Below are 26776 nucleotides of genomic sequence, written 5' to 3'. Positions count from 1 at the left end.
ATAGCATGTTTTTTTTTGTTTTTTTTTAAAGACGTTCGGAGTGACAAAGATATTGACTATGTAAATATTTTTTTTATTTTGTCAGATATTGATGTTTCACTATTCCACTCCCTTCCCCTTCTTTTTTTTTTACTTTTCCCACACTTTCATCTTCATCATCATCATCAGCATCTTTGACATCAACTTCTTCTTCACCTTATTCATCTTCTTCTTCATCCTTTACCTTTTTTTTTTTTTATTACATTCTTCATATTCATTTTATTCAACTATTATTATTCTTCCTATTCTACATATTCATTTTATTCAACTGTATTATTCTTCCTATTCTACTTCTTCATCATATTCTCATTTGTGACAGGCATTCCCGTAGTTGTTATCTATAAAAGTTGGAAGATTACACCTTCCGTTCTGCCTGTCACAAAAGTTACATTTGTCCGCGTTCAGTTTGGCCTGCAGCATCAGGCTTTATCCAGGGGCACCACGAGGAGGAACGGACTCACCCCCATACACTGCTTAGTCTTCTTCTGCATATAATTGAGATAATATCTTTTGCTCTGATATTAAGTGTTATGCTTAATGTTCTTCTGCTCTTTGTTCTGCAGCCTCTTGTTCTTCTGCTTCTCGGTCTTCCATGTCGTCGTCTCCAGTGTCGTCATCTCCGCCGTCGTCGTCTCCGCCGTCGTCGTCTCCGCCGCCGTCGTCGTCATCGGGGTGGTCTTCCGGGTTGTCGTCATCGGGGTGGTCTTCCGGGTCGTCGACTTTAGGGTCTTCAACTTGGAAATGTAGCAGAAGGTACAAGAAGGCTGAGAAAATGCCAAGAACCAGATGATGGAACTGGAACTCGGATGGCTACCCGAAGGTTCAAGAGCCTATGGAACTACCGAGGACCAGCTGACGTTACTGGAACCCGGTTACTAAGCAGGAGGTACCCGTGCTAAAAAGCACTACCAAGGACCGCCTGACGTTGGCGGAACTCGGATACCCAGAAGGAGGCACCTAAGCCAAAGGCTCTGCCCGGAACCAGCTGACGGTACTGGAACCAGGATGGGGAGCAGAAGGTACAAGAGCAAAAGACACTGCCGAGAACCAGCTGACGGTACTGGAACCCGGATGGGTAGCCAAAGGTCCAAGAGCCAATGGAACTACCGAGGACCAGCTGACGTTACTGGAACCCGGTTACTAAGCAGGAGGTACCCGTGCCTGAAAGCACTACCAAGGACCGCCTGACGTTGGCGGAACTCAGATACCCAGAAGGAGGCACCTAAGCCAAAGGCTCTGCCCGGAACCAGCTGACGGTACTGGAACCAGGATGGGGAGCAGAATGTACAAGAGCAAAAGACACTGCCGAGAACCAGCTGACGGTGCTGGAACCAGGTGGTGGACCCGAAGGCCCACAGGAGAGGAGAGAACAGCTAGGCCGCGAGGCAGCCGCAGTTACCGAACCCTAACAGTCCTACAGGGGGAGCTGGGCCTACTGGCACTACAGAACCAGCCTTGACTACCAGTTCACGCAGCCCACATAGGAAGCTCCTAAATTGGAGGCACCCTGGAGTTGGCTAACCCGACCGCACCACGACGGGGCAAGCATAGGCGTCTCAGTGAGCTTGACACAACCCGGAAACAGCTGACGGTGCTGAAACCAGGTTTGGCACGAGGGAGTACCTGTGATAAACACACTGCCGAGAACCAGCTGGCGGTGCTGGAACCCAGATGCGTTGCCCTAGTGTGCAAGAGCCAATGGCACGACCGAGGACCAGCTGACGGTGCTGGAACCCGGTTACTAAGCTGTAGGTGCCCACGCTTAAAAGCACTACCAAGGACCGCCTGACGTTGGCGGAACTCGGATACCCAGTAGGAGGCACCTAAGCCAAAGGCTCGGCCCGGAACCAGCTGACGGTGCTGGAACCAGGTGGTGGACCCCAAGGCCCACAGGAGAGGAGAGAACAGCTAGGCCGCGAGGCAGCCGCAGTTACCGAACCCCAACAGTCCTACAGGGGGAGCTGGGCCTACTGGCACTACAGAACCAGCCTTGACTACCAGTTCACGCAGCCCACATAGGAAGCTCCTAAACTGGAGGCACCCTGGAGTTGGCTAACCCGACCGTACCACGACGGGGCAAGCATAGGCGTCTCAGAGAGCTTGACACAACCCGGAAACAGCTGACAGTGCTGAAACCAGGTTTAGCACGAGGGAGTACCTGTGACAAAAACACTGCCGAGAACCAGCTGGCGGTGCTGGAACCCGGATGCGTTGCCCATCAAAGATTGTCTTCCTACAGCCCCAACTAGCGGTGTTGGAGCAAAGGGTAAGCAGGGGGAGCAGAGTGTAGGCCGAAGCCTGCACTGGAGTCAGCTTTGTGTCTGCGTTGCGTTTGCAGGACACTTTGCCGGCTACACAGTGGGGGAACAGCAGGCGGTGCTGAACCCCACTAACACATTGGCTGGTGTTTTTCTCTGTGCAGCTAGCACTTCCGGGCAAAAACTAGCGTTGTTACAGCCAAGGGTCAGCAGGAGGAGGAGAGGAGCAGAGTGTAGGCCGAAGCCTAGTTGAACCAATTTCAAAGGTAACCTTTAACCCCCCCTCAGGTGTTACAAAGTACAAGAGCCACACCTTGTGCAGCATTAATGCTGCACAAGTAAAAGGTTGCTCTATTAATTTTTCTACTTGCACACGCTGAATGCAACACGTACACAATTTAGCCCATTCTACAGTCAAACTCTAGTTGAGGCGTGACTTGTATTTTTAAGGAGACGCAGCATAGGTGTCCTAAATAACGCCTTTGTGCTTGGCGCAGCTTCCTGAGCGTTGTTTTTTGCTGTACAGGAGTCTGCGCTCTTGTTATCCCTTGGCAATGCCCTGTTAGCGCTGCCCGTCTTATGACCTCATTTCATGTTGGCCGCTGCGGTTAACGATGGCCATAAATCCCAGACCCACAGTGCCTTTTCATAAAGTCACACTGCAGTGCTGGGATTCGTGGCCTTGAGCAGTAAATATTTTCGACGCTCACACACGTCCTTACACCTGCTTCAGACTGGGCGGCCTCTGCTGATCCCCTTTCGCATGCCGCGGCCATGAGGCCGCACAGTCTGAAGAAGGCGGAATGAGATGAGTGACGACATGCGAACATATGCACTGCTCGTGCCCATAAACCACACCCTCGCTGACAAAATAAATAGGACAACGAGGGGCGTTGTTTCACGCAGGGCGGATGCACAGGCGCAGCCAGCTAACCATGATGTCAAAAGACGGGAAGCGCTACCAAGGGGGGTGCTGCGTATCATTAGAAAGGAAAGTCACACCTCAGGGACAGTGGAATGGTCTCAATGAGACACATTTTGTACGTGTTGAGTTCCACGTGGGCAAGGAGAAAAAGTCAGCCACCTTGTACAAATGCAGCAGTACTGCTGAACAAGGTGGCTGTTATACAGGTCCTTCTCAAAAAATTAGCATATAGTGTTAAATTTCATTATTTACCATAATGTAATGATTACAATTAAACTTTCATATATTATAGATTCATTATCCACCAACTGAAATTTGTCAGATCTTTTATTGTTTTAATACTGATGATTTTGGCATACAACTCCTGATAACCCAAAAAACCTGTCTCAATAAATTAGCATATCAAGAAAAGGTTCTCTAAACGACCTATTACCCTAATCTTCTGAATCAACTAATTAACTCTAAACACATGCAAAAGATACCTGAGGCTTTTATAAACTTCCTGCCTGGTTCATTACTCAAAACCCCCATCATGGGTAAGACTAGCGACCTGACAGATGTCAAGAAGGCCATCATTGACACCCTCAAGCAAGAGGGTAAGACCCAGAAAGAAATTTCTCAACAAATAGGCTCTTCCCAGAGTGCTGTATCAAGGCACCTCAATGGTAAGTCTGTTGGAAGGAAACAATGTGGCAGAAAACGCTGTACAACGAGAAGAGGAGACCGGACCCTGAGGAAGATTGTGGAGAAGGACCGATTCCAGACCTTGGGGAACCTGAGGAAGCAGTGGACTGAGTCTGGTATGGAAACATCCAGAGCCACCGTGCACAGGCGTGTGCAGGAAATGGGCTACAGGTGCCGCATTCCCCAGGTAAAGCCACTTTTGAACCATAAACAGCGGCAGAGGCGCCTGACCTGGGCTACAGAGAAGCAGCACTGGACTGTTGCTAAGTGGTCCCAAGTACTTTTTTCTGATGAAAGCAAATTTTGCATGTCATTCGGAAATCAAGGTGCCAGAGTCTGGAGGAAGACTGGGGAGAAGGAAATGCCAAAATGCCTGAAGTCCAGTGTCAAGTACCCACAGTCAGTGATGGTGTGGGGTGCCATGTCAGCTGCTGGTGTTGGTCCACTGTGTTTCATCAAGGGCAGGGTCAATGCAGCTAGCTATCAGGAGATTTTGGAGCACTTCATGCTGACCTGGCACCTGCTCACAGTGCCAAAACCACTGGTAAATGGTTTACTGACCATGGTATTACTGTGCTCAATTGGCCTGCCAACTCTCCTGACCTGAACCCCATAGAGAATCTGTGGGATATTGTGAAGAGAAAGTTGAGAGACGCAAGACCCAACACTCTGGATGAGCTTAAGGCCGCTATTGAAGCATCCTGGGCCTCCATAACATCTCAGCAGTGTCACAGGCTGATTGCCTCCATGCCACGCCGCATTCAAGCAGTCATTTCTGCCAAAGGATTCCCGACCAAGTATTGAGTGCATAACTGAACATTATTATTTGATGGTTTTTTTGTTTGTTATTAAAAAACACTTTTATTTGATTGGATGGGTGAAATATGCTAATTTATTGAGACAGGTTTTTTGGGTTATCAGGAGTTGTATGCCAAAATCATCAGTATTAAAACAATAAAAGACCTGACAAATTTCAGTTGGTGGATAATGAATCTATAATATATGAAAGTTTAATTGTAATCATTACATTATGGTAAATAATGAAATTTAACACTATATGCTAATTTTTTGAGAAGGACCTGTACATAGAAACACCTGGGGGTGGGGGGCATGCTCCCTTCAATTTCAGTTCATGTGCCTGCATGGCGTTTGCAGGTCACGTTGCCGGCTACACAGCTGGGGAATAGCTGGCGGTGCTGAACCCCACTAACACATTGGCTGGTGTTTTTCTCTGTGCAGCTAGCACTTCCAGGCTAAAACTGGCGGTGTTATGAGCCCAGGGTCAGCAGGAGGAGGAGAGGAGAGGAGCAGAGTGTAGGCCGAAGCCTGCACTGGTGGCAGCTTTTGTTCTGTTGTGCCTGCGTGGCGTTTGCAGGTCACGTTGCCGGCTACACAGCTGGGGAACAGCTGGCGGTGCTGAACCCCACTAACACATTGGCTGGTGTTTTTCTCTGTGCAGCTAGCACGTCCGGGCAAAAACTGGCGGTGTTAGAGCCCAGGGTCAGCAGGAGGAGGAGAGGAGCAGAGTGTAGGCCGAAGCCTAGTTGAACCAATTTCAAAGGTAACCTTTAACCCCCCCTCAGGTGTTGCAAGGTACAAGAGCCACACCTTGTGCAGCATTAATGCTGCACAAGTAAAAGGTTGCTCTATTTAGTTTGCTCCTTGTACACGCTGACTAAAACACGTACACTATTTAGCCCATTATACTGTCAAACAGTTGTGGAGGCGTGACTTGTCTTTTTAAGGAGATGCAGCACAGGTGTCAAAATTTACACCTAGGTGCTGGGCGCAGATTCCTGAGCGTTATTTGCTGTACAGGAGTCTGCGCTCTTGTTATCCCTTGGCCATGCGCTGTGAGCGATGCCTGTCTTCTCACCTCATTTCATGTTGGCCGGTGCGGTTAGCGATGGCCATGAAACCCAGACCCGCAGTGTCTTTTAATAAAGTCACACTGCAGAGCTGGGATTCGTGACCTTGCACAGTAAATTTTGTCGTCTGTCCCTCATGTCCTTACACCTGCATCAGACTGGGCGGCCTCATCTGATCCCTTCTCGCATGCCGCGGCCATGAGGCCGCACAGTCTGAAGAAGGCGGAAGGAGATGAGTAAAGACAGGCGAAGATATCCACTGCTCGTGCTCATCAATCACACCCTCGCAGTCAAAATAAGTAAGACAACGAGGAGCGTGGTTTCAGGCAGGGCGGACGCACAGCCGCAGCCAGCCAACCAAAGATGTCAGAAGACGGGCAGCGCTAACAAGGGGGGTGCTGCGTGTCATTAAAAAGGAAAGTCACACCTCAGGGACATTGTAATGGTCTGTAATGAGACACATTTTTTACGTGTTTAATTAAACGTGGGCAAGTAGACAATGTCAGCCACCTTGTACAAATGCAGCAGTACTGCTGTACAAGGTGGCTGTTATACATAGAAACACCTTGGGGTGGGTGGCAGGGTCCCTTTAATTTCAGTTCATGTGCCTGCGTGGCGTTTGCAGGTCACGTTGCCGGCTACACAGCAGGGGAACAGCTGGCGGTGCTGAACCCCACTAACACATTGGCTGGTGTTTTTCTCTGTGCAGCTAGCACGTCCGGGCAAAAACTGGCGGTGTTAGAGCCCAGGGTCAGCAGGAGGAGGAGAGGAGCAGAGTGTAGGCCGAAGCCTAGTTGAACCAATTTCAAAGGTAACCTTTAACCCCCCTCAGGTGTTGCAAGGTACAAGAGCCACACCTCGTGCAGCATTAATGCTGCACAAGTAAAAGGTTGCTCTATTAATTTTGCTCCTTGCACACGCTGAATAAAACACGTACACTATTTAGCCCATTCTACTGTAAAACAGTAGTGGAGGCGTGACTTGTCTTTTTAAAGAAAAGCAGCCCAGGTGTCGAAAATAACACCTTGGTGCATGGGCGCAGTTTCCTGAGCGTTGTTATTTGCTGTACAGGAGTCTGCACTCTTGTTATCCCTTGGCCATGCGCTGTGAGCGCTTCCAGTCTTCTGACCTCATTTCATGTTGGCCGATGCGGTTAGCGGTGAACATGAATCCCAGACCCACAGTGTGTTTGGAAAAAATCACACTGCGTGGCTGGGATTCGTGCCCTTGTGCAGTTAATATGTTTGCCGCTCACACATGTCCTTACACCTGCTTCAGACTGGGTGGCCTCATCTGATCCCTTATCGCATGCCGCGGCCATGAGGCTGCACAGTCTGAAGAAGGCGGAAGGAGATGAGTTAAGACAGGCGAACATATGCACTGCACATGCCCATCAATAACACCCTCGCAGCCAAAATATGAGACAACGAGGGGCGTTGTGTTGGGCAGGGCGGACGCACAGGCGCAGGCAGCCAACCAATGATGTCAGAAGACGGGCAGCGCTACCAAGGGTGGTGCTGCGTATCATTAGAAAGGAAAGTCACACCTCAGGGACAGTTGAATGGTCTCAATGAGACACATTTTGTACGTGTTGAGTTCCACGTGGGCAAGGAGAAAAAGTCAGCCACCTTGTACAAATGCAGCAGTACTGCTGTACAAGGTGGCTATTATACATAGAAACACCTGGGGGTGGGGGGCAAGCTCCCTTCAATTTCAGTTCATGTGCCTGCGTGGCGTTTGCAGGTCACGTTGCAAGCTACACAGCAGGGGAACAGCTGGCGGTGCTGAACCCCACTAACACATTGGCTGGTGTTTTTCTCTGTGCAGCTAGCAATTCCGGGCAAAAACTAGCGGTGTTAGAGCCCAGGGTCAGCAGGAGGAGGAGATGAGCAGAGTGTAGGCCGAAGCCTCCACTGGTGGCAGCTTTTGGTCGGTTGTGCCAGCGTGGCTTGTGCTGGACACGATGCCAGCTACACAGCAGGGGAACAGCTGGCGGTGCTGAACCCCACTAACACATTGGCTGGTGTTTTTCTCTGTGCAGCTAGCACTTCAGGGCAAAAACTAGCGGTGTTAGAGCCCAGGGTCAGCAGGAGGAGGAGAGGAGCAAAGTGTAGGCCGAAGCCTACTTGAACCAATTTCAAAGGTTACCTTTAACCCCCCCCTCAGGTGTTGCAAGGTACAAGAGCAACACCTTGAACAGCATTAATGCTGCACAAGTCAAAGGTTGCTCTCTTCATTTTGCTCCTTGCACACGCTGAATAAAACACCTACACTATTTAGCCCATTATACTGTCAAACAGTAGTGGAGGCGTGACTTTTCTTTTGAAGAAGTCGCAGCACAGGTGTCAAAATTTACACCTAGGTGCTGGGCGCAGACTCCTTACCGTTGTTGTTTGCAGTACAGGAGAGTGCGCTCTTGTGTTATCCCTTGGCAATACCCTGTTAGTGCAGGCCGTCTTATGACCTCATTTCATGTTGGGCGGTGCGGTTAACGATGGCCATAAATCCCAGACCCACAGTGCCTTTCCATAAAGTCACACTGCGGTGCTGGGATTCGTGGCCTTGTGCAGTAAATATGTTCGCCGCTCACACATGTCCTTACACCTGCTTCAGACTGGGCGGCCTCAGCTGATCCCTTATTGCCTGCCACGGCCATGAGGCCGCACAGTCTGAAGAAGGCGGAAGGAGGGGAGTGAAGACAGGCGAACATATGCACTGCTCGTGCCCATCAATCACACCCTCGCAGTCAAAATATGAGACAACGAGGGGCGTTGTGTCGGGCAGGGCGGACGCACAGGCACAGCCAGCCAACCAATGATGTCTGAAGACGGGCAGCGCTAACAATGGGGGTGCTGCGTGTCATTAAAAAGGAAAGTCACACCTCCGGGACATTGTAATGGTCTCTAATGAGACACATTTTGTACGTGTTGAGTTCCACGTGGGCAAGGAGAAAAAGTCAGCCACCTTGTACAAATGCAGCAGTACTGCTGTACAAGGTGGCTGTTATACATAGAAACACCTGGGGGTGGGGGGCAGGCTTCCTTTAATTTCAGTTCATGTGCCTGCGTGGCGTTTGCAGGACACGTTGCCAGCTACACAGCAGGGGAACAGCTGGCGTTGCTGAACCCCACTGACACATTGACTGGTGTTTTTCTCTGTGCAGCTCGCATGTCCGGGCAAAAACTGGCGGTGTTGGAGCCCAGGGTCAGCAGGAGGAGGAGAGGAGCAGAGTGTAGGCCGAAGCCTAGTTGAACCAATTTCAAAGGTAACCTTTAACCCCCCCTCAGGTGTTGCAAGGTACAAGAGCCACACCTTGTGCAGCATTAATGCTGCACAAGTAAAAGGTTGCTCTATTTAGTTTGCTCCTTGCACACGCTGAATAAAACACGTACACTATTTAGCCCATTATACTGTCAAACAGTAGTGGAGGCGTGACTTGTCTTTTTAAGGAGACGCAGCACAGGTGTCAAAATTTACACCTAGGTGCTGTGCGCAGATTCCTGAGCGTTGTTATTAGCTGTACAGGAGTCTGCGCTATTGTGATCCCTTGGCCATGCGCTGTGAGCGCTGCCTGTCTTCTCACCTCATTTCATGTTGGCCGTTGCGGTTAGCAATGGATATGAATCCCAGGCCCGCAGTGTGTTTTCAAAAAATCACACTGCGTGGCTGGGATTCATGTCCTTGTGCAGTAAATATGTTTGCCGCTCACACATGTCCTTACACCTGCTTCAGACTGGGCGGCCTCAGCTGATCCCTTATCGCCTACCACGGCCAGGAGGCCGCACAGTCTGAAGAAGGCGGAAGGAGATGAGTTAAGACAGGCGAACATATGCACTGCACATGCCCATCAATCACACCCTCGCAGCCAAAATATATGAAACGAGGGGGGTTGTGTCGGGCAGGGCGGACGCACAGGCACAGGCAGCCAACCAATGATGTCAGAAGGCGGGCAGCGCTACCAAGGGGGGTGGTGCGTGTCTTTAAAAAGGAAAGTCACACCTCAGGGACATTGTAATGGTCTGTAATGAGACACATATTTTACGTGTTTAATTCTACGTGGGCAAGGAGAAAAAATCAGCCACCTTGTACAAATGCAGCAGTACTGCTGTACTAGGTGGCTGTTATACATAGAAACACCTGGGGGGGTGGGGCCAGGTTCCCTTTAATTTCAGTTCATGTGCCTGCGTGGCGTTTGCAGGTCACGTTGCCGGCTACACAGCAGGGAAACAGCTGGCGTTGCTGAGCCCCACTAACACATTGGCTGGTGTTTTTCTCTGTGCAGCTAGCACTTCCGGGCAAAAACTAGCGGTGTTTAAGCCCAGGGTCAGCAGGAGGAGGAGAGGAGCAGAGTGTAGGCCGAAGCCTGCACTGGTGGCAGCTTTTGTTCTGTTCTGCCAGCGTGGCTTGTGCTGGACACGTTGCCGACTACACAGCAGGTGAACAGCTGGCGGTGCTGAACCCCACTGACACATCACCTAGTGTTTTTTCTGTGTAGACAACACTTCCAGGTGGCAACTGACAGTGTTGAAACCCAGGGAATCAAAGAGGAGCAGAGTGTAGGCCGAAGACTGCAGTGGAGCAAGTTGAAAGGGAACCTTTAACCCCCCCCCCAGGAATTTGTTGCTGAAAGAGCCATCTTGTACAGCAGTAATACTGCACATGGAAAATGGTGGCTCCTAAAATTATGCTCCTTGCAAACGCTGAAGTACACACTCATATAATGTGTCCCCTCACACCGACAAACCGTCCCGGAAGTGGGACTTTCCTTTGTAATGTGACACAGCAAAGCCGTAATTCCAACCCCCTTGGTGCCGTGCGCCACCTCCTCAACGTTGTTTGGTTCTGTCACGGAGCCCGTGCTGTAATGTTATCCCTTGGCCATGCACAGTTAGCGGTGCCCGTCTTCTGACATCATGTAGGTGTCAGGCTGGCAGTGCCTGTGCGTCCAAGCTGCCCGATTTCCAACCTTGCAGTGTCATCTAATGTAGTCCCACTGCGGGCCAGGGATCCATGGGCATGCGCAGTGCATATCATCGCCTCTCACTCACCTCCTTCCTGCTTCTTCAGACTGTGCGGCGTCACGGCCGTGGCATGCTATTAGGGATCAGCTGACGCCGCCTAGTCTGAAGAAGCGTGAAGAAGGGGAGTGAGAGGCTAGTATATGCACTGCGCATGGCCATGGATACCAGGCCCACTGTGGGATCACATTAGACGACACTGCGAGGTGGGATTTCGGGCAGCGTGGACGCACAGGCGCAGCCAGGACGACAACAAATGATGTCAGAGGACGGGCAGCGCAAACTGTGCATGGCCAAGGGATAACATAACAGCGCAGGGTCCATGACGGAATCAAACAACGCTAAGGAGCCAGCGCACGGTGGCAAGGGGGTAGCAATGACGGCTGTGCTGCGTCACATTACAAAGGAAAGTCCCACCTCCGGGACGGTTGGACGGTGTGAGGGGACACATTACATGAGTGTGTAGTTCAGCGTTTGCAAGGAGCATAATTTCAAGAGCGACCTTTCCCTTGTGCAGTATTAGTGCTGCACATGGTGGCTCTTTCAGTAACAAACGCCTAGGGGGGGGGGGGGGACAGGTCCCCTTACATTTTAGTTGTGCCAGCGTGGCGGTCGCATGACACGTTGCCGGATACACAGCTGGGGATCAGCTGACGTTACTGAACCCCAATAACAGAGGAGCGACTGTTGACTGTGCAGACAGCACTTCCAGGCACCAACTGGCGGTGTTAGAGCCCAGGGACAGCAGGAGGAGCAGATTGGAGGTATTGCCGCACACACAGCTGGGGATCAGCTGACGTTACTGAACCCCAATAACAGAGGAGCGACTGTTAACTGTGCACACAGCACTTCCAGGCACCAACTGGCGGTGTTAGAGCCCAGGGACAGCAGGAGGAGCAGATTGGAGGTATTGCCGCACACACAGCTGGGGATCAGCTGACGTTACTGAACCCCAATAACAGAGGAGCGACTGTTAACTGTGCACACAGCACTTCCAGGCACCAACTGGTGGTGTTAGAGCCCAGGGTCAGCAGGAGGAGCAGAGGAACAGAGTGTAGGCCGAAGCCTGATTGGAGCAAGTTGAAAGGGAACCTTTAACCCCCCCCCCCCCAAGACGTTTGTAGCTGTAAGAGCCATCTTGTGCAGCACTAAGGATGCAAAAGGAAAAGGTTGCTCTTTTAATTATGCTCCTTGCAAACACTGAAGTAAACACTAAAAATGTGTCCCCATATACCGTTCAACCGTCCCGGAGGTGCGAATTTCCTTCGTAATGGGACACAGCACAGCTGTCATTCCTATCCCCTTGGTGCCGTGCGCTGCCTCCTCAGCGTTGTTTTAAGCTGTCACGGAGCCTGCGCTGTTCTGTTAGCCCTTGGCCATGCCCAAATAGCGCTGCCTGTCTTCTGACATAATTTGGTGTCAGGCTGTCAGTGCCTGTGCGTCCACGCTGCTCCAGATCCCACCTCGCAGTGTCGTCTAACGTAATCCCACTGCGGGCCTTGGATCCATGGGCATGCACAGTGCATATACTCGACTCTCACTCCCCTCCTTCCCTCTTCTTCAGACTGTGCGGTGTCACGGCCGTGGCATGCTATTAGGGATCAGCTGACGGCGCACAGTGTAAAGAAGGCGGAGGGAGATGAGCGAGAGCCCTAGGGGAAGATATGCACTGCGCATGCCCATGGATCCCAGGCCCGCAGTGTGACTCAATCAGAAGACACTGCGAGGCGGGATCTCGGGCAGCGCGGCCGCACAGGCGCAGCCAGCCTGACACCAAATTATGTCAGAAGACAGGCAGCGCAAATAGGGCATGCCCAAGGGATAACAGAACAGCGCAGGCTCCGTGACAGCTTAAAACAACGCTGAGGAGGCAGCGCATGGCACCAAGGGGGTAGGAATGACGGCTGTGCTGCGTCACATTACGAAGGAAAGTCCCAGCTCCGGGACGGTATAACGGTATCAGTGAACACATTTTATAAGTGTTAAGTTCTGCGTGTGCAAGGAGCTAAACCAAAAGAGCTACCTTTTCCTTGTGCAGCATTACTGCTGCACAAGATGGCTCTTTCAGTAACAAACGACGGGGGGGGGGGGGGGACAGGTTCCCTTACATTTAGGTTGTTGTGCCAGCGTGGTGGTCGCAGGACACATTGCCGGCTACACAGCTGGGGATCAGCTGACGTTACTGAAACCCAATAACACTGGGTCGTATGTTTTTACTGTGCAGCCTGCACTTCTGAGCCGCAACTGGCGGTGTTGGAGCCCAGGAATAGCAGTTCAGGTGGTAGAAAGATGAACACAGCAGGAGACCTGGATGACACCCAGTTACTTAATCAGGCAGAGGAGTGGCAAATTCCTGCGAGATCCAGGCCTGGTTCATTTTCAGGAAAGTAAGCCGGTCAACGTTATCGGAGGACAGTCGCATGCGACGGTCTGTTAGTACACCACCTGCGGCACTAAAGACACGTTCCGATAAGAAACTAGCCGCAGGGCAAGCCAGCACCTCCAATGCATACTGGCTTAGCTCTGGCCATGTATCCAGCTTAGAGACCCAAAACTTGAACGGGGAAGAGCCGTCTGGGAGTACAGTAAGAGGGCAAGCCATGTAGTCTGTCACCATCTGACGGAACCGTTGCCTCCTGCTGACTGGAGCCGCCGGTGATGGTGTAGACATTTGGGGCGGGCACACAAAAGTGTGCCAGAGTTGTGCCATACTGGGCTTGCCTTGGGCAGAGGCACTGCTTCTGCTCCCTCTTTGGGCAGAGCCTCCCCCACTGCCTCGACGCACTGAGCTGCTTTGTAAAGCACTAGCAGCACTCCTCTCAGTTGGACAGGAGAAGATGATGGAATTCACCAGTGTCGTGGTACTCCCGCAATTTACGCTCCCGGGTCAACGCTGGGATGAGGTTTTGGACGTTGTCCCGGTAGCGAGGATCGAGGAGGGTGAACACCCAATAATCAGGCATGTTGAGAATGTGGTCGATGCGGCGGTCGTTTCTCAGGCACTGCAGCATGAAATCCACCATGTGCTGCAGAGTGCCAACTGGCCCAGAAACGCTGTCCCCTGCTTGAGACGTGATCTCTGCCCGCTCGTCATCACCCCACCCTCGCTGTACACACTGACCACTGGACAATTGTGTCGCTCCCTCCTCTGGACGGAGCTCTTCCTCCTCCATTGACTCCTCCTCATCCTCCTCACAAATTGGCCCCTGCGTACCCCTTTGTGAGGAACCACGTGGCGCTGACTCTCCAGAAGCTGATGGAAAAGGTGACTCCTCATCCTCCACCTCTTCCACAACATCATCCCTTAACCCTTGCAAAGTTTGCTGAAGCAGGCAGATAAGGGGGACAGTCATGCTGACTAGTGCATCATCTGCACTTGCCATCCGCGTGGAATAATCAAAAGGACGCAAAACCTGGCAGACGTCCTTCATAGTGGCCCACTCTGTGGTTGTGAAGTCTGATCGGCGCTGACTGCGACTTCTTTGCGCCTGATGCAGCTGGTACTCCATAACTGCTTGCTGCTGCTCACACAACCGCTCCAACATATGTAACGTGGAATTCCACCGGGTAGGTAGGTCACATATGATGCGGTGTTCCGGAAGGCGGAATCGGCGCTGCAGAGCAGCAATGCGGTATCTGGCCAAGCTGGAACGCCGCAAGTGAGCACACTCTAGGCGGACCTTGTGCAGCAGGGCATCAAGATCCGGATAGTCCCTCAGAAAACTCTGCACAACCAAATTGAGCACATGTGCCAGACATGGGATGTGAGTGAGGTTGCCAAGGGCCAAAGCTGCCACCAGATTTCGGCCATTGTCACACACTACCATGCCTGGCTGGAGATTCGCTGGCAGTAACCACACATCGCTCTCCTGCTTGATGGCATTCCAGAGCTCCTGCGCTGTGTGGCTTCGATTCCCCAATGAAACTAGTTTCAAGATGGCCTGCTGACGTTTGGCCACGGCTGTGCTCATGTCGGTCATAGGTAAACGTTCACGGGTCCATGTGGAGGTGGACTGTGACGGCTCCTGCAGAGTTGATTCTGAGGAACTTGTGTAAGAGGAGGAGTCAATGCGTACAGACTGGATTCCTGCAATCCTTGGAGTGGGCAGGACACGTCCTGCGCCACTCGCACGATCTGTACCTGGCTCAACAACATTAACCCAATGGGCAGTGAGGGAAACGTATCGCCCCTGTCCATGGTGACTGGTCCACGCATCGGTGGTGAGGTGGACCTTGCTACTGACGGCGTTCAGTAGCGCATGTTTTATGTTTCCCTCAACATGCCTGTGCAGGGCAGGGACAGCTTGCCTGCTGAAGTAAAAGCGGCTGGGCACCTTGTACTGTGGGACTGCCAATGCCATCAAGTCATGGAAGCTGTCAGTCTCCACCAGCCTGAACGAGAGCATTTCCAGGGACAACAGTTTGGCAATGCCTGCATTCAGAGCCTGTGCTCGGCGGTGGTTGGCCGAGAATGCCCGCCTTTTCTCCCATGCCTGTACTACCGATGGCTGTAGAGTAGACTGGGAGTGTGAGGATGACTGGGAAGGTGGTGCTGTGGGTGGAATTACACAAGGTCTCTGGACAACAGTGCCAGAGGTTCTTCCATGGCGATCCTGGGAGGAAGCCAAACCAGCTGTGCGTGAGCTGGAGGAAGAGGCAACACGAGCTGAAGAGGTGGTAGCTGCCGCTGTTGGTTGGCCTACATCTTCAGTCTGTTTCTGTAACTCCACCGCGTGCCTGGTCCGCACATGTTTCCACATATTTGTGGTATTGAGGTTGCTGACACTTTTCCCTCTTTTGACTTTCTGATGACACAGCTTGCATTTGACAAAACAAATGTCATCTGCAACTGTGTCAAAAAAGGACCAGGCACTGCAAGTCTTGGGAGCGCCCTTTTTGACAGGCTCCTAACGGGTGCCAAAGTGGAGGCTACAGGCTCCGCAGTCTTCCCCCTCCCTCTCCCTCTTTGGCCCGTAAGGGGAATCTCTTCCTCAGAGCTGCTCCCACCACCTTCCTGTTCCTCACGCCACGATGGGTCAACGACCTCATCATCTCCACTACCCTCTGCCACCAACTGCTTCTCCTGGGTAGTCTCGGCAGCACAGTACGCACCAGAAAGCGGCACCTGAGTTTCATCATCAGATGCGTACTGTGCTGTGGTCACCGGAGGCACTGGCCCACCCGCCTCTTCAGAGTCAGAGAGACAAAGCTGTTGGGCATCACTGCACACTGCCTCTTCTTCCATTTCTCCAATGCTGCTTGGCTGGCCCCCTGTTTCCAAGCCAAGAGATTCAGAGAACAGAAGTAGAGACGGCTCCTGTCCTGGGCTCTCTGACTGCCTGGCCAATTTGGCAGGTGGTGAAGAGACAGATGGCTGCTCTCCAGTGGTCTGTGCCTGAGAGGATGTGGCACTAACTGAAGTCGATGCCGAGGCGTTAGCTGCCATCCACCCGACAACGGCTTCAATTTGGTCTTCACGCAGCAGCGGTGCACGGCGCTCTCCGACAAAGCTGCGCATGAAGGACTGTTCCCTGCTGAAACTGAGTGACGACGAGTCACCGGCGCCCGCAGCAGGCACAGAATCACCACGTCCTCTCCCTGCTCCTCTCCCTGCTCCGCGCCCACGCCCACGTGCCTTACTCCCTGCCCTCTTCATCTTGGTTGACAGATAAAGATAAGCAGAAAAGTACTAAGGCCTTAGTGTGCTTATTCCTGAAATGCTCCTCCTAACAGGTGTAAGAAACACTAATGTTGTAAAGTGTGGACTAAACTTTATTATTTTTCAAATGTGGCCTACACAAGTGTTAAGTTGTGTTTGGTGAACTTTACTTTTTTTTTTTTTTTTGCAGATCGGGCTACAGAGCTAGTTTAAATCACACGGAGACCGTGCAGACAGCCGTAAACGGCGCTGCAAGGCCCAAAAAACCTCCTCTAGGTTATCCTATTTAGTGTTTTTCCACTATTTAGCTGGAGACGGGTGGAAAAACACTAATAGGAAATTTGAGAAAAAATGTGCAGCAGGCTGCACTATGAGCAAAAAAGGACAACTGTGTGAGGCAGTGTGAACCCCCCCCTGAGCTGAATACAACCGGGTATATGGCTGCACACAGACTACAGAGTGAGCTGCACACACACACAGAGACCTTGCAGAACGCTGTTAAAACAGCGCTGCAAGGCAAGAGCAAGGTGAACAGTGAAGAACACACAGCGTTTTGCTAAATTAGCCTTGGAAAAGCAAAATAAAGCAATTAGCTATCTCAACTGGCCCTCAGTTAGAACACAGCGTCCTGTCCCTAACTGAAATCACAGCAGAGTGAGCGCAAAATGGCGGCAGCGTTTTTTATAGTGCAGAGTGACATCATTTCAGCAGCCAATCACAGCCTTGCCAGTACTTACATGCCCACCATGCTAAACAGGATGTGCCCACACTTCCAATCATTCCTCATTGGCTGCTGCGTTCAGTTTGAATTCTGGGAACTTCCGATTCCGGTATCCGATACGCGGGAAGTATCGGAATTCCGATACCGCAAATATCGGCCGATACCCGATACTTGCGGTATCGGAATGCTCAACACTAGTTTGGGTACATCAGGGGCTCTGCAAATGCAATTTGACGCCTGCAGACCAATCCATCTAAGTCTGCTTTCCAAATGGCGCTCCTTCCCTTCCGAGCTCTGCCATGCGCCCAAACAGTGGTCCCCCCCACATATGGGGTATCGGCGTACTCAGGACAAATTGGACAACAACTTTTGGGGTGCAATTTATCCTGTTACCCTTGTGAAAATACAAAACTGGGGACTAAAAAATCATTTTTGTGGAAAAAAAAAAATAATTTTTATTTTCACGGCTCTGCGTTAAACTGTAGTGAAACACTTGGTGGTTCAAAGCTCTCAAAACACATCTAGATAAGTTCCTTAGGGGGTCTACTTTCCAAAATGGTGTCACTTGTGGGGGGTTTTAATGTTTAGGCACATCAGAGGCTCTCCAAACGCAACATGGCGTCCCATCTTAATTCCAGTCAATTTTGCATTGAAAAGTCAAATGGCGCTCCTTCCCTTCCGAGCTCTGCCATGCGCCCAAACAGTGGTTTACCCCCACATATGGGGTATCAGCGTACTCAGGACAAATTGCACAACAACTTTTGTGGTCTAATTTCTTCTCTTACCCTTGGGAAAATAAAAAATTGGGGGCAAAAAGATCATTTTTGTGAAAAAATGATTTTTTTATTTTTACGGCTCTGCATTATAAACTTCTTTGAAGCACTTGTTGGGTCAAAGTGCTCACCACACATCTAGATAAGTTCCTTAAGAGCTCGACTTTCCAAAATGGTGTCACTTGTGGGGGGTTTCAATGTTTAGGCATATCAGGGGCTCTCCAAACCCAACATGGCGTCCCATCTCAATTCCAGTCAATTTTGCATTGAAAAGTCAAATGGTGCTCCTTTCCTTCCGAGCTCTGCCATGCGCCCAAACAGTGGTTTAACCCCACATATGGGGTATCAGCGTGCTCAGGACAAATTGTACAACAACTTTGGGGGGTCCATTTTCTCCTGTTACCCTTGGTAAAATAAAACAAATTGGAGCTGAAATAAATTTTGTGTGAAAAAAAGTTAAATGTTCATTTTTATTTAAACATTCCAAAAATTCCTGTAAAACACCTGAAGGGTTAATAAACTTCTTGAATGTGGTTTTGAGCACCTTGAGGGGTGCAGTTTTTAGAATGGTGTCACACTTGGGTATTTTCTATCATATAGATCCCTCAAAATGACTTCAAATGAGATGTGGTCCCTAAAAAAAAAAATGGTGTTGTAAAAATGAGAAATTGCTGGTCAACTTTTAACCCTTATAACTCCCTAACAAAAAAAAATTTTGTTTCCAAAATTGTGCTGAGTAGACATGTGGGAAATGTTACTTATTAAGTATTTTGCATGACCTATCTCTGTGATTTAAGGGCATAAAAATTCAAAGTTGGAAAATTGCGAAATTTTCAAACTTTTCGCCAAATTTCCGTTTTTTTTCTCAAATAAACGCAAGTTATATCGAATAAATTTTACCACTAACATGAAGTACAATATCTCACGAGAAAACAATGTCAGAATCGCCAAGATCCGTTGAAGCGTTCCAGAGTTATAACCTCATAAAGGGACAGTGGTCAGAATTGTAAAAATTGGCCCGGTCATTAACGTGCAAACCACCCTCGGGGCTTAAGGGGTTAATATTCACTGTCAGTGCAGTGAACATTCATTTCCCTTTAGCAGCGGGCACAGGATTTAGCCGCAGCAGGCGGCTCCTGCCTCTTGTGACCTGCAGCTCCATCTTCTGGACACCTCACTCGAGTGTAAGCCGAGGGGGGTGTTTTCACCACACAAAAAAGTGCTGAAAAGCTCGGCTTATACTCGAGTATATATGGTATCTATGTATTCTATCTATTCTAACCTGTCACTCTGTAAGTTTACTGTAAGCAACACATGAATTGGTGGCTTTTATTCTATCTATGTGTGTGTGTGTGTGTGTATAGAGCTACAGAGAGAGAGAGAGATAGATATGTGTGTGTTTTGATGAACATTTCCTTTTGAAAATGATTAAATAACATGGAGAATTGCTCTATGTAAAAGCTCATGTTAAAATCGGATAGCAATCTCACTGCTTTCAGATGTAAAACGGATGCTAGGTGTGAAAAATTGGATTGTGCTTGCATTACACTTGCATTACACTCGTGCAACTCTCGGCAGGGATACTCGGACCGATTTTTCATGCATTTAGTGTGAATCCGGCCTTGCCCTTGTGAAAATAATACGTTTGGAATTAAAGTAAATGTTTTGTGAAAAGTTAAATGTTCATTTTTTCTCTCCACATGGCTTTAGCTCTTGTGAAGCACCGGAAGGGTAAATAAACTTGTTGAAGGTTTTGCGCACCTTGGGCGAGGTCAAGTTTTAGAATGTTGTCACTTTTGGGTATTTTCTGTCATATAAGCCCACCAAAGTCACTTTAAATGTGACGTGGTCCCTAAAAAGAATTGGTTTTGTAAATTTTGTTGTAAAAATAAGAAATCGCTGGTCGACTTTTAACCATTATAACTTCCTAAAAAAAAATGTATTATCAAAAATTGTACTGATGTAAAGTAGACATGTGGGAAATGTTATTTATTAACTATTTTGTGTGACGTAACTCTCTGATTTAAGGCCATAAGAATTAAAAGTTTGAAAATGGCAACATTTTCAAATTTTTCACCAAATTTCTGATATTTTCACAAATAAATGCAAGTCTTATCAAATAAATTTTACCACTGTCATGAAGTACAATATAAAAAACAGTTATTACCACATAATGTGACACTGGTCAGAATTCAAAAATTTGGACTGGTCATTAAAGGGAATCTGTCACCTCATTTTCCACTATAAACTGCGGCCACCGCCATTAGGGACTTATCTTCAGCATTCTGTAATGCTGTAGATAATCCCCGATGTAACCAGAAAGATAAGAAAAACAAGGCGGTTCGGGTCCGATGAACGTCCGTGTCCGGGGCCTCCCATCTTCATACGATGTTTTCATCCTCCTTGCTTCTGTCGCGGTTCCTGTGAAAGCGTACTGATTTGCCCTGTTGAGCGTAAAGAACTGCAGTGCGCAGGCGCTGGGCCTCTCTGACCTTTCCCGGCACCTGCGCACTGCAGTACTTTGCTCTGCCCTCAACAGGACAGAAAATTACGCCTGCGCAGGAGCCGCGACAGAAGCAAGGAAGAGGATGTCATCGCATGAAAATGGGAGGACCCGGACCTGCGACGCCCATCGGACCCGGACCGCCCCTGGGTGAGTATAATCTAACTTGTTTTCTTCTCTTTCAGGTTACATCGGGGGCTTATCTACAGCATTACAGAATGCTGTAGATAAGCCCCTAATGGTGGTGGCCGCAGTTTATAGTGGCAAAATGAGGTGACAGATTCCCTTTAAGGTCAAAATTGGCTCAGTCACTAAAGGGGTTAAGGTCAAAATTGGCTTGGTCACGAAGGGGTTAAAGCACATGTTGATGTATATAATTTTCTATTTGGGAAACACTTTTAGCTAATATCAATTTCTATGCATATTTTTACAAAACAATTTTACATAGGTGCATTTCTTTTCATACAATTTAGCATGTATCATTCTGACAATGTGCCAGGTGTCTAATTTCAGTAAATATGCAGGTATTGGGGTTAAGATCAACTTATTTGGTAACTTACCCGTATATACTCGAGTATAAGCAGAGATCCCTAATTTTGCCACAAAAAACTGGGAAAACTTATTGACTCGAGTATAAGCCTAGGGTGGGAAATGCAGCAGCTACTGGTAAATTTCAAAAATAAAAATAGATACTAATAAAAGTAAAATTAATTGAGATATCATTAGGTTAAATGGGTCTCATAAGATGTTCCATACAAAATACGCCCCATATAATGCTGCACAAAGGTTAATGATGGCCCCATAAGATGCTCCATATTAAAATATGCCCCATACAAAGCTGCATAAAAGGTTAATGATGGCCCCATAAGATGCTCCATAGAATAATGTGCTCCATATGCTGCTGCTGCGATTAAAAAAAAAAAAAAAAAAATATGACGTACTCTCTTCTCGCCGCCTGCTCAGACCCCCGGCATTTGCGATATTCATCTGTCCCCGCTCCACCACTGCGCGCCGCTGTGTCTTCCGTCTATCTGCAGTGACTGTTCAGGCAGAGGGCGCGCACTAACCACGTCATCGCACCCTCTGCCTAGACGTCACAGCCAGAGGACGCAGAAGACCCAGCCCGGCGATGGAACGGGGACAGGTGAATATTGCATGGCTCAACCTCACCCGTCATACTCACCCCCTCCTGGCACGGTCTCTGCTTCTCAGATGGTCTCTGGCGCCTGCAGCTCTTCCTGTGTTCAGTGGTCACATGGTACCGCTCATTAAAGAAATGAATATGCGCTCCACGCCTATGTCAGTGGAGTCGCGTCCATAGTCATTACTTTAATGAGCGGTATCAACGTGACCACTGAACACAGGAAGAGCTGCAGGCGCCAGAGACCATCTGAGAAGCAGAGACTGCGTCAGGAGGGGGCGAGTCTGATGTGACAGCTGCCGCTACCTTGCCGACCCACTGGGACAGTGACTCTGGTATAAGCCGAGAGGGGCACTTTCAGCCTAAAAAAATGGGCTGAAAATCTTGGCTTATACTTGAGTATATACGGTATCACACATAAGTACGAAAATTCACCTGACTACCAGATAAAATGGGAAGACATCGCTGAAAGTAAAAAGGTGACTAAAATGATATAAATCTGTACTTAGAAGAAATTTCATCTTGTGGTCTAGGTAAAACATGGACCTGTGGAGAGGAGCCGTACAGTGACCTGTGTCGTGCATGGTTGCAATAGCATTTTTGTTAAAGGATGTGAGAAAAGATTTTTCAGGTAAGCAACTGGTTACTTTTTAGTTTGTTTTTTTTTGTTCTTGTTTTTTTCGCAAGCCTAAATGCCGGCCTCACGTAAAGGGCATTAGATCCTATTCAAGGTTATATACGTGGATTTGAAATGTGCCCACCTTACTACAGCTCAACTGTATATGACACATTGAGCCTTGTTTTCCACATACCCATCAGCATAGAATAGATGAGAATGTGGACCTCTACAGAAAAGGTAGTGATTCTATCATGAGGGACAATAGAGACTGTTTAACCATGTTCTGCTGGTATAGTGCATATTTATTTTGTCCATTTATCAGGTTTTTGTGGCAGCATACTGCCCTTGCTATGTTTTGAATATTCTTATTCTTGCTGTGAAAAGCTATGTTTTTGTTTTCTGTTTTGTTTTTTTTCTTTGCCAAACGCCAAAAATGCACTCCTTAACATTGATATTGCAACACCAAGAAGAGAAAGGAGCCGTTTTTCAATACCACAACACGAAGCCACATGTTGCTCATGCTACTGTGAGCAGCCTGCGTGGCCTATACTTGCTCCAATGGCCTAGAGTCTACCATCGAGTACGTATGGGATATCATTGGTCAAAAATAGAAACTTTGGAATTTAGAAAACTAAAAAGAATAACTCTTACAATATGGTGACACTTGAGAAAAAATTAAAATGTTTCAGGAAAATTGTCATGACAGCTGTCGGCTGACCTGGGACCAGGGGCTCCTTCTCTGTCCCTATCACTAGGGAGTGACCTAGCTCGACCTATTCCCCGGGATTCTTCTAAAGGTGAAGATTACGGGGCCTCCACCCTTGCCTTATCTCCAGAGTTAGCCCTTCATCAGTTTTTTCCCCCACCCAGGGAAGAGGGGAGCTACTGTGCTCCGCAGTACACCAACCAGACAAACAAGGGCTAACAGAAAACTCCAGGCATAAAAAAAGATTCACTCGCATAGAAGAGAGGAATGCATCAGGGAGTGGAGGATAGGGAATAAACAAAAATAGAGAAGGGAATTACCACACTTACAAACCACCCAACAGTCACAGATAACTCCTCCAACACTCCTTCTCATATGAACACCTCTTCCTCCTGAAGCCAAGCAGCAAATGCTAGCTCTGACATGGATGTGCATCACAACTCAGATTATAAAGGGGAAGGGAGTAGCTAAGAGTTCAGAGTTTTCCAACATGCCCAATTATTCCTTTTGGCAGAACAGGGCTTAAACACCATTAAAATGAAGAAGCAATCAGACGCTGCGTTCTTCTGGCTCCACACTGTCGCGGTAACCCCATGACAAAAATGATATGTATGAAAAAGATGGATTTGTTGTAAAAAAAAAAAAAGTGATTGAACTATAAATAAACTATACTCATTTGGTATCATTGTGTCTGTAATAGCCCAAACTATAAAATGAGCATGATGTTTATCCCACTCCAAGTAACACCATAAAAAAATTAAAAAAACAATGTCACAATTGCTGTATTTGTCAGTTCTCACAAAAGAAGGAATAAAAAGCACCACAAAATTGTACTAATAAAATCCGCTTGTCACGAGTGTGTCAGAGGCTGCAGACAGTCGCACTGCATCTAGCTGAAGAAGGTCTCTACGGTTTGCTTTGCAGACTCCTTCCTAGTCCTTCTGACTTTAGGACCCACTGGCAACCTCCCCCGGCTCTAGTTGACACACTTGGACCGGGGTGTATATAACTCCCAGCGTGCTGCTGGAAGTTGCATTTCTATCTCCAGTTCCCTGTTGCAGCTTGGAACTATTGCAGTCAGCTATCTTCCTCTTTGATGTTAATGGAGGACGTCTCTATTTCTCTGAGACTACGCAAGCTAAGTGTTCCCCCTTTTTTGTGTATCCCATCTGTCTTTAGTGGTAGTGGGGATTGACTAGCGCTTATCCTGTCCTTCCCAGTGCAGGGCTTATCGCACGGGTCAGGCAGGGATTAGGTATCCTGCTCGGCGATAGGTGTGGAACCTATATAGGGACAATAGGGCAGCAGGGTGATGTTAGGGGTCTCCACTTTCCCCTTCCCTAGTGTTTGGTTCCCTTTCTCTTATCCCTTTGTGTTGCACTTAGCCTTCCCTACACTGTGCATGCCATTTGTTCTACCAAAATAAGCATTAGTTATGTCTCCCAGAGTATGGCAACACCTATTTTAGTTTTTTGCAAAGTATTTTTACTGTATGAGCCTAAATAAACCATATAACCATATACATTTGACATCTTGTTAATATTAACTGACACACAGAATTGTAGTTTCCAAAACGGAACTAAATTTATCCCTAAAGCACCCTTCACACATCATTGTGATTCCTGTACAGGAAAAACCAGTACTGGTGAGATTCAAGATCCATGTATATGTGTCAGTGTGCTGTCATGTGACACTTATGGAATGAAGTGCTGTGCAGAAATTAAAGAGTTATGTATTAAAGATGTTCAAAGATAGAGATGGTGATGAGAAACGTGATAGATTGAAACATTTCTATGTGCTATTGTCACGACTCTGTTGTCGAGTGTCCCAGGACCAGGGGTTCCTTCCCTGTCCCTAACGCTAAGGGCGACCTAGTTCTCCTTGATTCCTGGATTACTTCTGATGGTGAAGAGGCCGGGGCCACTTACCTTGACTTAGCTCCTGAATCCGCTCTGTCTGTACCCTTCCCCCACACAGGGAAGAGTGGGGTAATAGTGTACCGTAATACACCAACCAGACTAACAAGGGAAACGAAAAATACCAAGCATACAAATATACTCAAACATATAACTGAGGAATGCATCGGGGAGTTGAGGATGGGGTTAAACCAAAGTAGGAGAAGAAAGGGAATTATCACACACTCAAAACCTTGCAGCAGTCACAGATAAATCCATCAACCGCCTTCTATAAACCAACAACAACCTCCAGCCATGCAGCAAAAGCTTGCTCTGACAATGAGTGCTATCCAAGACCCAGTTTATATAGGAGATGGGAGTGGCTAACAGTGCACAGCTAAGAGCCTAAATGCTCCTGGAACGCTCAACAGCAGATTAACCCCTGCACTGCCATAAGAAATTTACACATCCTTCTGGCTCCTCTTTGTTGCGGTAAACCCATGACAGCTATATAATTAGTGCTTTGTGTGTGTGGTTTTTTTTTTGTTTTGGGGGCTGATATTTGTAATCTGGGAAAGGGGCTATTTGCTCTAAATGTTCCCAGGCTTTTAATAACAACCACAGCTGTTTGCTTAGCCTTTACTGGTTAGTTTACAGGAGGACCCAAAAAAATGACAGAGTTCCCCTATAAATTCTAACCAGTAAAGGCTAAATAGGATGATATTAAAATAGCCAGGGAAGGGGACATGGATATTGGCCCTCTTCCCAGGCTATCAACATCAGCCCTCAGCGGCCCCAGAAATAGCGCATCAATAATATGCTCCAAATCTGGCTTTTAGCTTTGCCCTTCCCACTTGCCTTGGTGAGGTAATAGGGTTGGGGTTGATGTCAACTGTTTTATAGCTGCTGACATCAAGCCCAGGGGTTAGTAATTGAGAAGCATCTATAAAGCACCCCCATTACTACCCCCATAGTAAAATTGTAATAAAGACACAGCCATAATAAAGTCCTTTAATTTGAAGTAAAACTCCCCACCCTCTTCTACCTATTTACTAGTGTAAACTTAAACCTAAAAAACACCATATTCCTCACCTATCTGATGATGATTCATTTGTCCATAATTCATTTCTGCTTCATCTGGATACATTGCTGAACAGTTGCATGATGCGACTGCTCAGCCTGGCATTTAGGAGACGCTGAACGTCTGTGACCTGCGATGAGGTCATTGAGGTTACCGCAGGTCACTGAAGCTGTGGTTCCCACAGGCAGCTCATTGTGAGCGACCCGATGAACTGTGGTGACCTCAGTGAGCTCACCGTGAGCAGTGGGAAATTACAAAGATACAGGATTACACAAGGATAATAATACCTCAAGAAATACCAAGAAAAACGTATCAAATGGTGAGCTAGTAAAGAATACAGCCATTCTAGAGATGACAACACTAAGGTATTGATGTTGGTGAATGTAAAAAACACAACAACAATAGGCAAAAGTCTACCAAACAAGCACATTAATGCTGCTGCTCAGAGTATGAAAGTCCAACCAATCGTTTGTAATAAAAATAGAGCTGATGGAAAATAAACGTAAGTGACGGTAAAATCAATGCAGAGCCCAAGGTAAAGGTAACACCAAAAATGGAGATCAGCACATAAAAGGTCAGTACAACCTGTGTGGCAGCCAGAGAAGCACCTCTTATTCTCTATTGCTAGATTTCGGAAAGGTTTGTGTAAGCGCTTTTATTTCTGCTGTGGCGCTCAATACTTGATACTGAATATATCGCGAGATTTTGAAAATTTTGTTTCCATTCGATTCCCTCCATCAATTGCATGTTATGTCTGTCGCTCCTGTGATTCAGATAATTTTTCCACTTTGGTGTTGCAATCTCAATGTTGAGGAGTCTATATAGGAACAGTGTATTACAGGAACAGGAAAAATGTTATGGCAGTGCCGCATTTGACATAATCTCT

General features: G+C 48.2%; 1 protein-coding gene across 1 annotated transcript in view; it reads left to right on the top strand.

The window, feature by feature from the left end:
• Nucleotides 1-26776, top strand: part of LOC138649487 (uncharacterized) — a 90833-nt gene that overhangs the window by 57814 nt on the left and 6243 nt on the right. Inside the window, exon 5 of the mRNA XM_069739964.1 lies at nucleotides 22123-22220. Coding sequence (XP_069596065.1) covers nucleotides 22123-22220 — 98 coding nt within the window. The remainder of the gene's footprint in view (nucleotides 1-22122; nucleotides 22221-26776) is intronic.

The sequence above is a fragment of the Ranitomeya imitator genome, chromosome 1 (assembly GCF_032444005.1).
Source record: "Ranitomeya imitator isolate aRanImi1 chromosome 1, aRanImi1.pri, whole genome shotgun sequence".
Lineage (NCBI taxonomy): Eukaryota > Metazoa > Chordata > Amphibia > Anura > Dendrobatidae > Ranitomeya > Ranitomeya imitator.
Note: the sequence above shows the minus strand (reverse complement) of the source record. Positions and strands in the feature narration are given on the sequence as shown.